Source organism: Corvus moneduloides, chromosome 10 (genome assembly GCF_009650955.1).
Source record: "Corvus moneduloides isolate bCorMon1 chromosome 10, bCorMon1.pri, whole genome shotgun sequence".
Lineage (NCBI taxonomy): Eukaryota > Metazoa > Chordata > Aves > Passeriformes > Corvidae > Corvus > Corvus moneduloides.
In genome coordinates, this window is record NC_045485.1 from 17,001,413 (window position 1) to 17,014,695 (window position 13,283).

The 13,283-nt window shown below is 51.2% G+C and overlaps 1 protein-coding gene across 2 annotated transcripts in view; it reads left to right on the forward strand.

Moving 5' to 3' along the window:
* P3H2 (prolyl 3-hydroxylase 2) overlaps positions 1–11,908 on the forward strand; it is a 65,437-nt gene extending 53,529 nt beyond the window's left edge. The window contains exons 5-15 of one of the 2 annotated variants that reach the window (XM_032119783.1): positions 318–460; positions 1,854–1,943; positions 2,427–2,467; positions 2,945–3,039; positions 5,692–5,819; positions 6,362–6,457; positions 6,548–6,698; positions 7,215–7,332; positions 7,494–7,569; positions 8,455–8,595; positions 9,668–11,908. In XM_032119783.1, coding sequence (XP_031975674.1) covers positions 318–460; positions 1,854–1,943; positions 2,427–2,467; positions 2,945–3,039; positions 5,692–5,819; positions 6,362–6,457; positions 6,548–6,698; positions 7,215–7,332; positions 7,494–7,569; positions 8,455–8,595; positions 9,668–9,760 — 1,172 coding nt within the window. In that variant the 3' untranslated portion in view covers positions 9,761–11,908. The other variant, XM_032119784.1, reaches the window with a different exon arrangement.
* The last annotated feature ends 1,375 nt before the right edge of the window (positions 11,909–13,283 follow it).

Consider the following 13,283-nt stretch of genomic DNA (forward strand, 5'->3'; position numbering starts at 1 on the left):
CCCCTGGGCCCTGAGAGATGCTGCACAGATGAGAAGCAGCTTGATGCCAGACAGTATCCACATCCTGCCCATCCAGTTGGATCCCATTTGGATACCATCTGATCTATGCATGGTGGCAGAAAAGTCTCGTGTCTGTGCCTCAGTTTTCTTGCTGGTGGAGTGGTTAAGACAAAGTGGCATGAAAAGAGCCTTGTGAAGTGCTGGGCTGCCCCTTCAGCTGATGGGGAGCTCAGGCTGTGCCTCCATCCCTGCAGTCCCCTCCTGGGCTCTGTGTGAGCCCCCTGTGCCCCCCTGACCACTGCTGTGTTGCTCCCCAGTCGGTGACTACGTAAAAGCCCTGGAGTGTGCCAAGTCCTACCTGCTCTTCCACCCGGATGATGAAGATGTCCTGGAGAATGCAGGTTATTACGAGGGTCTCTTGGAAGGTACAGTGGATCCAGCCACCATCAAACCCCGAAAGGTGAGAGTGAGTGACACCTGAGAGCTCTTGGTGGGAGGCTTTAGTAAAAGAATCTGCTGAAAATAAAAGCAGCTTGGCAGCTTTCCCACAGTGGGACCACTTTGAAAAGAGAAGTGGAAGTGCTGGGCTCGCTGGTGATGCTGAGGTGGTGATTTTTGTTCAAGTTCACAAGTTCAAGTTCAGAGTCACTGGTGTGGAGGAGAGGCCAGTGAACAGGATCTGCTTTAAATGGGGACTTCAGCTTAGTAAAGCCTGAGCAAGGGCAGGGAGGGCAGTGACCAACAGTGTAAACCCTTCTCTTGTCCAGTGCTCCGGAGGATGCGCAGAGGAGGAATGCAATGAAACACCCAGCAAAAGGCTGAGAAATATTTCCCAGGGGAGGCTGGGATCCCAGCATTACTCTCAAGTGTCTTAGCTTGGAGTTCAGGGCTCAGCCTGTCCTGCAGGGAGTAGCTTTGTTGTCACAGGGTTAGGCTGGGGTCAAATAACCAAACTGTGTGTGTTCCATCAACCAGCAGGACTGGCTTCCTCTCTGGTCTGGGCAGCCTTTATCTGTGGCCCTGGGGCTGCCTTCCTCACCATGCAGAAGTTCCTCCCATCCCATCACAGCCCTGCTCATACCTCTTGCACCATAAGTAGAGTGTTGGCAGGAATTGGTTTTTCCATTCCTTTGGGAACTCCTTGACTTCCAGGCAAATCGAGGTGAATTTGGTAAAGTGTTAAGAAATAAAAGCAAATTGATAAAAAGGAAAACAAGAATAATTGTTGTTTTTCCTAACAAAATGAATCTAGGAAAAAAACCTTAAGTTGACAAAAACATTTAATTGTTTACAGCGTTTTGAAGTTTTCTGTAACAAATGAATTGATTTTTGCTTTGCACAATACTTTTCTAGGAGAAATACCAGTGTTTTGTTTACAGACTTTTCATTCAAAATAAAGCCCTCTGATGGACAATTTCCAGCTGGCTGTGCTTTGTGGTCCCCATCCAAGCACTCTGCGTGCATCCCAGGGCCAGGCCATGGGCTCCATGTGGGGAACTGAGGCACAGTCCAGCCGGGGTCCCTGCCCCATCAGCCTGCCCCTGTTCTGCAGCTGGGGTTTCTCTGGCCAGCCTTTTGCCCAGATATTTGGAGGCTCTCCAAGGCGCTCAGGAGTTTCTTCCAGCTATGGACATGTGTTTTGGGGATTCAGGCTTCCTAAATGAGTTGCTGAACACTTTCTGTCATGTACTGAGTGCCTCAGCCTTGTTCCTGGGGCTGCTCCAAGCATCCCTCGCCCCACGGGACTTTGCAGCATTGCATGGAAACCAAACCCCTCTGAAGCAGAGGTGCATTGCCACTGTCTTGCAAAAGCTTGCCATGTGCAACTACTCCTGTTTTCCTTCTCTTTTCAGGAAGCAAAAACGCTGCTGCGGCGCCACAAGCTGGAGTCTCACCTCTTGCAGGTGGCTGCGGCCGGCCTGGGATACGCCTACACGGAGCCGGTAATGCCTGGGTGTGCTGTGGCAGGACCTGTAGGAGTTCACAGCTGTAGGACCAGCTCCCCCCCTCCCCTCTGCTAGAAAGCCAGTCCTGTGCAGGTGACTCGGGAGCTGGGTCTTGGCCTGGTTTGTTCCCTATAGGAAAATAGTGGTGGCAAAGCAAAGGCAGGCAGTCCTGGGGTGATGGAGAGGCACATACAGCCTCGTCCAGCTCTCCTGCCATGGGGTCTGTCTGAGTCCCAGCCACTGCCATGGTGATGGGGTGAGACAGAGATGCCTGGGCAAGCTGGGCTTCCTAGGTACTCATCACAATGTGCCAGTTTGGATTCACATTTTCAATCTGGTGACCTCAGGCCATTGCCCAAAGTTGTGTGGGATGGATCCAGAGAGGCTGGCTGATGTTCCTGGGAGTCAGGCAGAGCAGGTAATGCCCTGGCTTTGGCTGGGCATTAAATTAAGAAGTTTGACCTCTCTCTTTTCCCACAGAACTACTGGAACAGGTATGGCCCCCGCCAGGACGAGCACAGGTGAGCCACAGTCACCCCAGCTGACCTGCAGCTTTGCCATTCCCCACGGTGGGATCAAGGGGATGTGCTCATGGTGGGGTACCAGCCTGCCATTCGGGGGTACTGCCCATCCACCCAGCTCACCATCATGGCTGAACTAGGGCCCATTGCCCCCTACCATTACAAACATTCCCACAAGGACCTTATTTTAGCTGAGTGCCTCAAAACCAGCAATGGTCTGGAGGGAATTTGATTGATGGGGCAAGTGGTGCTGGTCAGATTTGTTGGTGTCTGTGCTTTGCTGGTGGAAACTGTTGCTCCCATTCCCAGATGTTTGCCACAGGACAGGGTGAGGGCTTCAGCTTGTATGTTGTGACATTTGTACAAAGTACTGATCTGTTTGGGGGTTTTGTGTATTAGTTTCCAAAGGGTGCAAAAGTGCAAGTGCAAGAACTTGTGGCCAAAGTTGGGATGTTCCTCTTCTCTTTTGCTCCTCAGTGTCCCATCAAGTATCAGCAGTGAACCAGAGGATGGGCCCCGGCTGTCCCTGACAAAGAAACCCATGCCAAAGCCAGATCGAGAGCTGAAGGAGGGTAAGGCTGATGGAGATGTTTCAACAAAATCGGAATGGTTTTTTTCCTATTGCTAGAGACTACACACTGCAAAGGCTGGCCACTGAGCAATGAGAGCCACTCCTATTTAAGGAGTTCCAGTTTTGTTTAAGAGACAGAGAAGTCTTCATGCTGCCACAGCATTTCTGGGTCTGTGGATCCCAGGGCACTGCTTTTTGGACGTGTTTTTCCCACCTGCTGAGGTGACAGAGCCCTGAGATGTGGAGCTGGGAGGTTGGGTCTTCCTCACCATGAGGAAAGTGACACCAGCACACAGTAGTCTTTCCTCTTTTGGTGCTTTTAAGATCAACGTGTTCCCTGTTGTCCAGGCTGCAGAAGGAGGGATGCTGGAAGCATCTGGTCCTGATGCTTTGCTAAATGTGCTGGATCACACTGTATTAGCTTATGATTTCATGTCTTAGCTCACATGAAATCACTTGTTTATAAGCCTGTCAGCAGACACTTCAACTGATTTCAGCACATTTTCAGCAACCACAGAAAATACCATAGCATCTTCTACTAAAGACAGGATTTTTCCCCATAACAATTTTGAAAAACAATATTGTAGCCAAGCACCAAAGCAGAGTCCTTACTGCAAAACAACAGGGTCTCAAGCCAGGAGGTGTCTTGTGTCTCTAGCAAGCCAGCTCCACAGCAGCAGGCAATTAAACCTCCCTCTAATGCAATGGATGGTAGCGCTTTTTGGGGAATTTCACAGCTTTCCCCAGCCTGTGTCCAACTGCTCAGTGTTGTGTTCAGAGTGTTGTTATCCCTTCTCTAGCCATACATAAAATAGGCAAATACCACAGTAAGATCCCAAAGATCTTGCTTAAGCCAAGAGCTGGTTGAATTACATTTGTTGGCCTGTTTGCCATTTATAACCAAGTAATTTCAGAGTCCTTCTTTCTGTTTTTATTTTTCTCTATGCTCTTATTCTGGTTTACTTGCAGAATGTTTTTGTTTACAAAGAAAACTGAAACCATTCAAAAAGAAACTGGGATTTTTGTCCATCCAGCTGCTGCCTTTCTCTGTTGTCTTTTTTTCTTTCTCTCTTTTTACTTGGAAAAAGGCCGAAAGAAAAAAGCCTGTTTTAGTTTTGTACTCTTCCATACTTCTACCCTTCCCCCCTTCCTCCTTTCTGCCAATGCCTTCACTCCCAAGAGTCCAAAGAATTCGTCAGTTTCTTTGGGGTGTTTTTCACAGAGCAAAGAGACATGGAACAGGCCTGTCTCTGCTGATGCTTAGAGGAGGCGGAGGCAAGGAAAGCAGGTGGGAGCACACTGTCAGTGTGGGACAAGGGTTCAGTGTCCATGGCACAGAGCTGGCCCACTGGATCCCTGGGAGGAACAGAAGAAATGTTGGAAGTGGTGAGTGATGCTTCCCATGTTCATCCCTCATGTGCCTGTGGCTGGGGAAGAGCATCTGAGCTGGAAAACGCAGCACTGATTTGGAGCGTGCCAGGAGTATGGATTTGAGAATCCTGATTCTGATCCAGCTGCATTTGCAATAAGTGTGGTTATCAGGCAACAAAATCAGCACAGTGAACGCCAGAAACATCCCATCTTTTCCATTTCCAAGAAACCTAACTCTTCAGAAATAAAGTTGTGGGCTAATCACAGGGCTCTGTGGGTGTTACGTGTCCTCCATGGGCCAAGGAAACCTGCCAAGAACACAGTTTTGACTCAACAGGCAAGAAAAGTTACAAAAACATTGTCACAGAGAAGTTCCGTAGTGCCACATGGTGAGAGGAGCTCTGTGACTCTGTTTCCTCTATTTCATTGTGTCTCTGTGACAACAAATAATTTTCCCCACAGTTTAGATGTATTTCACTTTTCTCCTGGAGAAACGTCTGGTTTAGGCTTTTATTGTTACCATTCATTTCATTTTCTCTCTTTAAGGAGATGCAAGAAAGAGACTTCAAAAGATGGTGGTTTAGGGGCCTTGCTCTGGTTTTTTGATCAGTCAAATTTGATGGGGATGGATTGAAACCTCTCATGAAAAGCTTGCAGGCAGAGGGAGGCAGCTCAGAGGCAGGATGTGAGGGATGGCAGGGACAGCCATGGCAGCTCCTTTGCCTCAGTGGAGGAGGATTGTCCTCAGAGTGCTCTGGCTCACCCACTCCCTGCCCCCATTCTTGGAGGAGAGCAGGGCTTGCTGCAAGCTCAGCACCACGTGAGGTTTTCTCTCTGTATAGAAGACAAAAAACACTGATGACAGTTGCAGAGAGTGGCTTTGCATGCCAAGCCAGCAGGATCCACACAGCACAAATGCAATGGGAGCCTACAGCCTTGATGGTGTTGACGGCTGGGCCAGAGAGCCAAGTTAGCCACTGCCCGTATCTCTCCCTGTGTCCCCCTGGGGTTTGGTGTTTCCAGGCTGTGGTCCCTGCATTTGCAGGGCAGCTGTTCAGATGGTAGAAAATGCTGATGCTCCTGCAGCAAATTGGTTTCATCTCCATGTGTTCCCATTGCTTCTCTTTCTTATGTTACTGATGGGAGGCCAAACTCTGCTCTCTGCTGTGGAGCTCTTTGCCTGTCAGCGCACCTGGGTGACTTCAGCTGGCCTCCAGCCACTGTACAAGATGTCAGCAAGGCCAGGGCATGTTCAGCAGGATGGTTTTGTGTCTCTGCTCAGGGGGCCCCCTTCTCTACAGCGATGTGAAGTTTGTCTACAACTCTCAGCAGCTGAATGGCACCCAGCGAGTGCTGCTGGATAACGTCATCTCGGAGGAGCAGTGCCGGGAGCTGCACAGGGTGGCCAGTGTGAGTAGGCAGTGGCCCTGGGCTGAGTGTGACAGCTGAATGTATGACCAGCCTCTGGAGAGCTTCTGGGTTTATGCCTTGCTCCTGGGTGTTACAGCTGATGCCGGGATGCCTGTGGAGAGCAGGTGGATGCTTGTCCCCATAGCACACCCATAACTGCAGCACGGGAGCTGCTGCTCCATCCTGGGCTGTTCTTACGAACACGCTGCAAGACAGAGCCTGGGCAGAAGGAGCTCTTTCTCCATGTTATACACAACCCCAAAGGATGCTAATCCACAAGTCTGGTTGAGCCTTCTCATTCACCATTAACTGAGCCTGGCAAGGGACTGAGGGTGCCAGAACATCCCCAGGTAGGAGGTGGGTGGTTGATATCCAGCATCCCCGTTCACAGAGAGCTGCAGCACCTTCCCACCCAACTCACCTGGCCCAGTGAATGCAGCCCTGGGGGATTTGGGGAAGAGGGTGCCTGCCATGTGCTTCCATTGCAGACACCTCTCTCCTGACAAACCAGTTCACCCCTCATCTGTATTCATGTCTTCCAGGGGATCATGTTGGCTGGAGATGGCTACAGGGGCAAAACCTCCCCCCACACCCCAAATGAGAGATTTGAAGGAGCCACTGTCCTCAAAGCCCTCAAGGTACAGCTCCCTCTTCTTTCTCCTCCTCCTGTGCCCTCCCTCCCACTCTGCACATAACACTGACCCCTTCTGGCCTTTCTCCTTGCCCAGTATGGCTACGAGGGCCGTGTCCCGCTGAAGAGTGCCCGGCTGTTCTATGACATCAGTGAGAAGGCTCGCAGGATCGTCGAGTCCTACTTCCAGCTCAACTCCACGCTCTACTTCTCCTACACACACCTGGTGTGCCGCACCGCCCTCTCTGGTGAGGAATTGGAGCTAGCAGTGGAGCAGGGAGGATGGCAGAGGTTCAGCCCTCCGTGGGGGCTTTATGAATGGGGGTCAGAGTAGCTCCATTTTGCTTGATGTTTAAATTGGTGGCCAAGGGCTGGGCAAAGTCAGCATCCCACAGCAGCAAAAAGTGGGCACTGCTGTCCCAAAGGAGCTCATTTCTGTTATGTCTCTTAATTTTCATGTCTGCAACTCTTCTGTTTTCTCCTCCCTCTTCTCTTGCCTCCTCTGTCTTTCCCTTCTCCTTTCCACCCCAGCCCCAGCTCTCCATCTCGCTTCCCTGCAGTAAGGAACAGGCAGACCTGTGCAGATCTGAGTCCTTAGATGTTGCCTTTTCTCCCCAGCCATTCCTTTCCTTCTCTCACCTGTGAACATCATCCAATGTGGGGTCAGGGTAGGCTCCCACCCCATGATGAGACCCCACAGAGCATGGCATTTCCATCTCATCCACCCCTTCTCCTTCCCCCTTCCTCCACATGGTTCTGCCTAGGCCAGCAGGAGAGAAGGAATGATCTGAGCCATCCCATCCATGCTGACAACTGCCTCTTGGACCCCGAGGCCAACGAGTGCTGGAAGGAGCCTCCTGCCTATACCTTTCGGGATTACAGGTAGGAAGGAAGGGAGGGGATCTCCCTAGGGACTTCTCTCCCTCTGGCTGTCCCCCACCTGTGGCTTAGTGGAGCAGTGTGGGATCTGTCCACGAGGTGGGGGTCAGCCTTGAGACCTCCCCAGTGCTGCCCTTACGGGGATCTCCCACTTCCTCCCCCAGTGCCCTCCTGTACATGAACGCAGATTTCGAAGGCGGCGAGTTCATTTTCACTGAGATGGATGCCAAAACTGTGACGGTGAGTTGGTGCTGCGGGCCAAAAGCTGTTCCTCAGTAGTCCATGCTGAGGGCTCTGCACTTCCCTGGGCAGCCTGCAGCTCCTAACTTGCAAACAGCCCATACAAAATCCTGCTGCAGAGGAGCACAGACCTTCTGTTTCTCCCCACCCCCAGTGCAGGCAAAGGGCTGGCTGGTAGCTGTCCCTGCCTGGAGGACTGCTGAGCTGCCACCCCATCTCGTGGTCAAACATGAACTGGTGCCTCCATACAGATGCAGTGCCTGATCCAAGTCTCTTCTTCCAGAGTGTGTCACCGTGATGGACATCAGACCCTGAGAGGGATGTGGCTCCGGCATGAGCCCTCACCTCTGTTTGTGGCCATTAAGGAAGCTGGGCACTCACTCTGTGGTTGAACAGAGGTCTGGGCACCCTGCTGGGGTCTCTGGAGGAGCTGGAGGGTAGATTGGGTCTACTTAAGTGCCTGAGGGTCGATTTGATTGGCACTTCTGCTCCCTCCTGAGGTCCTGCAGGACTCTTGTGGGCTCTGCCAAGAGAAGAAAAAAAGAGATGTTTCACAGCCATGCCAGGCTTACCCTGGACGTCCCTGGAGTTACACCATGGCCCCATTTTGCTCTAGGTGGTCAGCTATAGTTTTGCAGAGACTCCATGCCACTGTCGTTTCTGCACGACGTCTGCACAGCAGGAGCAAGCTTCACACCTGCCTATTTACTCCACACATTTTCCCAGGCACGCCTAGAGCTCTGCATGTCCCCCAGAGCAGCTGAGCAGGTCCTGGGGCGATGCAAAGGGATGTCCAGTGAGGTCCCAGGCCCTGGACCATGGTGAGCCTGGCCACAGCCAGCACGTGCAGCTCCTTGCCAGCCTGCTGTTGCTGTTTCCCTGCAGGCCTCCATCAAGCCCAAGTGTGGGAGAATGATCAGCTTCTCGTCGGGTGGCGAGAACCCCCATGGGGTGAAGGCGGTCACCAAAGGCCAGCGGTGCGCTGTGGCTCTCTGGTTCACCTTGGACCCTCTTTACAGAGAGCTGGTGAGTCCCTCCATTCTGCTGTGAGGGGAGTTGGGGCATAGCCAGCATCCCACAGGAGCCGGGACCATCTTATTCTCCAGTCCCAGTCCATCTGTTTTCCTCCCATTACACCTCCCACAGCAGCATTCCCATGATATGAGCTGGTGGCCCTGGGGCAGGTTTTTGCTGCCAGTCCTGCTCCTGGGCAGCCATTGCCCTTGGCCCGTGGGGTGCAGTGCTGGGCTGGGGTGCTGAGTGGGGCATGGAAGGGCTCCGTGCAGGGCTGGGCTGGCCATTTCTGACACCTAGTGGCAGCAGCCTGATGGATGGGGAGCTCCTCCAGAGCCGTCCACAGCTCCGAGTGCTGTGCTGAGTCGTGCTGCTAAGTCCGCTCATAGGCATTTTGGCAACCTGAAGTCCATGGCTCTGGGCACCCAAGGTGCCTTGCAAGATCTGGGTTGTGATGCCTTTCACCAGGCACCTTCCACATTCTGTTTTAAAAAGCTGCTGTTCCAGCCCCTGCCTCTCTTTGATAGCAGTTCTGGTCTGTAGAAATAAAAGATACAAGACCAAGCAAAACTAAATGCACTGAGAAAGCGAAACCCTCGTTCCTTTCCCTTGTGATGGAGGTGGGCTGCAAGGTTTGGGGAAAAGCTTATTTTCAGCCATGTACTTCGATGTCTCTCAGATTTTTTACACTAGCAGAAATTCCTCCAGCCTTGGTGCCTGTGTGGTAGGAGATCAGCCCTGCCCAGGGAGCTGGAAATCAGTGGAGGGGACAGGAGGAGGTTGTGCTGCAGCAGTGGCTGCTAGTGGAGTGTGATAAGGGAGCTGCAGAACATCAGCTCTGCCCCAACCACTGCAGCCCTGCAGGGAGGAGAGAATCAGGTATTGAGGTGGGAAAGGATTTGATTTATTTTGCCCAGGAAATCCCCAGCTCGAGTCCCAGGCTCTCCGCATCCTCTCACCTACACTGCTGGTTCTGGGGTAAAATCCTTGCTGCATGTCCTCCCAGCAGCCTGAGCCTCACTGAATTAGCTGGAGCAGGCACTGAAGCTCTGCTGTTACCATTTCATCGCTTCCCCTCTTGCAGGAACGAATCCAGGCAGATGAAGTGATTGCAATGTTGGACCAGGAGCATCTAGGACCCAGTGAAATGAACATCAACCCAAAGGATGAGCTATGAACTAGGCCAAAGACTTTTTCTATTAAATATTTATTTAATATTGTTATTCTTATTAGAACCCTTCTATTTTTGTACAGAGATGCTGTATAAATTAACAGGTTAATATGATTGTGGAGTTTCAGGAGTGCCTCTTCTGTGTTTAGCACAGCTTTTGCTGGAACCCTCATCCTTATGCCAGCATCTCCTGGTGGGGCTGACTCTGCTTCCAGCATTCCCTGTTCTTCTCTAGCACTTCTCAGGACTCATTCAGGCCCACTCTACACCCTCGGAGAATCTATTTTTTTTCTTTTTCAACCAAAAATAGCTGCTTCTCTTTAGCATCTGCTGGAGAAATGTCTCAGGTGTCCTAAGGCACCAGTCTTCCTCCTCCTGCTTCCTCTTAGGGGAAATTGGAGCACAAAAACTGGAGTAATGATTGTCCCTCACCATTTGAAATATGCCTTTAAGGGGAAAAAACAAAGGAAAACCCAAATCCTAGCAAAATGAAGATACCTCTGTAGCCATGCAAAGCTGGTGTTTGGGCATTAATTCTGAGCAGAGCTTCCAGAAATCAGCTGCTGAGCAGGGGCATGAGCTGTGCACGGGCATGAAAGGATGTGATTTGCAGCTGACTCTGGTGAAATAGGGTCTGTCACTCATGTTCAGTCCCTTCTCTTGCTAATGGCCTGGGAACATGAAGGATGCTGCTTCACACTGCATACTTAGAGCTTCCAGCCCAGTCTGCCTCTGGTAGAACCCAAAGTTTGTAGTCATAATTTCCAAGTTCCTGTTGCAAAGCAGCTTAGGAAGAACCATGGTGTTGGATGGTCATGGTGCAGCTCTGTACTCTGGGTGTCCTGGCTGCATCCTCCCATCCTGGCAGTGCAGAAGCAGCAGATGTTCATGGTGTAGTAGTATCTATTTGCTCAGAGTGGTTCTGACCCAGCCTGTTGCAGTGAAAGCACTTTTTGCAAGTAGTCAAGTAACTGCTGCTAAGCCAGTAAATCATCCCTCCCCAGCTATTAAATTTAGTCCTGTGGGATCAGAGCAGCCCCATCTCAATCAGAACAGGCACTGAGCCACAGAATTGCTGTCCCAGACCTAAGGACAGCTTTTACTTTGACCCAGCAGCTGCTGCTGCTGCTGGAACGCAGTTCCTAAAAGGCAGATTTTAACAACCTTGAAATTACTGCAAGGCTGCAATCTATCCAGAAAACACTGCAGGGACCTTTGCTGGAGTTCACATCCTTGAGCAGCTTTGCTCAGCTGCCTGCTGCATTGGCTCTTTCTTCAGTCCTTTTCTGCTCCCCTCTGCCAGTTTTAGCATTCCCAGGACTTAAAATCTGCAATAGAGAATTGTCTTTTCTCTTTGCTCCTGCAGCTTGTTCCTATTCAAACCTCCCAGGCTCAGAAGCCCCCTCTTCCCATCCAGTCACTGGCTGCAAAGGCTGTAGACAAGGATTGTCCTTCTGTAGAGACCTCCTCAAAAGCTGGTCCTGGGCAAGACAGGGGGGAACTCTGTGCATCTGGAAAAACAAGTGCCCAGACTGTGAAGAGGGCACTATTACCGCCTAGAAAATGCTGGAAGAGTCTTTTGCTGCACTTCCTCCATGCTGAATCTGCAGAGGAAAAAGCTCTGGGTGTTTCTGAGCCACCAGCATTGCTTATTCCTTTGAGGTTATCTCCTTTCCTCGAAGATGGTTGAAAAGATTCCTCATGTGGGCTCCCTAAAGAACTGCCCCAGGTCTCTGCCTTCAAAGAGCCTTCCCTGTTTTAGTGCCTCTTCTGTAAGTGCTTAACGCCCCCTCCCCTTTTTCAAAACAGCCAGAGGAGAAGCTGGGGGGAAGGAGGGGAGGGCAGCTGTTCAGTTTGGAGAGCTGACACCCATTTCATTGTCTCTCCACATGCACCACGCTGCTGCATCCAAGGCTTGACTCCTAATGCTGCACCTTCTGCATGGCTCTGTGCTGCCATCCCCCAACAACCATTACCCAAGTGCATCCTGCAGAGCTGCCCCTCGGCGCAGCCCCAGCCCTCCCAGGGATCCCACCAGCTGGTTCTCCTGTGAGGAGGTGCAGGGGCTGGCACAGGTCATGGTTTGTTTGCTGCTGTGGTGGTCAGCCAGAGCTGTGTTTAAATCCAGGGAAAATAAACTTAAACACATCTGTGCCTGTCTTTGTCTTTCTTCAGTGAAATGTTGGATAGACCAAGGAATTTGGGGCCTGCTTCATGATGGTATCTGTCCCTTTGGCGTTTCCTGCCTTAGACCTTTGAGCAGAGCCCCCTCTCCATGCTGGAGGAGCGTGGATTGTGTGTGTGGGCTTCTGGCTGCCTGTCCATCTCCCTTGCTCTGTATCCAGCTGTGCAGTAACTTCCATACTGTGGACATGCTTCAGGCAGTTTGGTGAGCAGAGGGAGTCACAGCCCCTGTGCACTGCTGGGGTGTGCAGGGCCACAGACACCTCAGTGAAACAGTTTTGGTGCAGCACCATGGAGCAGCCTCAGGGGGATGCAATATTTCAGGACTCAGTTGCAAACATGGCCCCTGAATCCCCAAGAAGGGAAAAGACTCTGTGCTGCCTGGGCCATGCTGTTCACTGCACAGCTCTGCCAATGGAACCTGCTGGCAGCCTGAGCCAGGCTGAAGCCAGGAAATGGGAATGCAGTGAGTCAAAGGCACTTCTCCCGTTTGTTTTTCCAGCTCTCTGCTCTGGCAAAGTCTAGCTCAGAAGTTGATCTGTATTTCTGCTGCAACAGCAGAGGTGGGTGCCAAGTTTATTTGCACTCTGTAGCCTCACAGGAGCAAGTGGCAGAGCTCTTTGGGGTAAAATACAACACAGGTTCTTGTATCCAAGTGGGATGGGTTGCCACCAAGGTGGCTTGGACTCTGAGAAATTAATTTTAACTCTTAGATTTGATGCAGGGGCCTGGTATCTGGCAGAGCTGTCAGGGTCACATCCAGAGTGCCTCAGAGCACCTGCATCCCTGTGAAAAGAAAGCTGATGACAATACTGAACATATACACTCCTCCTTGGTCAAATATGCCCCAGGGACAACCTGCACTTACATTTTTGCTTCCTCCTACTTCAATTCACATTGTTACTCCTCTCTTGACCTGCCAGTCTAGTAATTGCTGCTTCCCAAAGCCCCATCGTGAAGCAGCTCCGCAGGGAGGCAGTGCCTGCAGTCACAGCACTGAGCACAAAGCTGATGTGCATTCCAGAGCACACTTCATGGCTCCCAGGCCAGCTCCGAGCTCCTCTAGCCAAGGCTTGGCCACCAAAGAGAAGCACAACCCAGGTAGGTGTTGGTCATGTGTTACACAGTCCCCAGTTCTATCACCAGCAACAGGAGCCTTTTGGAGATGGAGGTGGTTGAACTGTGCCTTAGTTCCTTGTGCACTCTGCCATGCCCTTCCCAATAATAATAATAATAATAATAATATAAATAGAGTGGGATTAGTAGGGTTGATTTATGACAGTCAACGAGGAAAAAAAAACAACAACTCCCCATAAAGGAAATGTAATGGAATTTAAAAGTATTT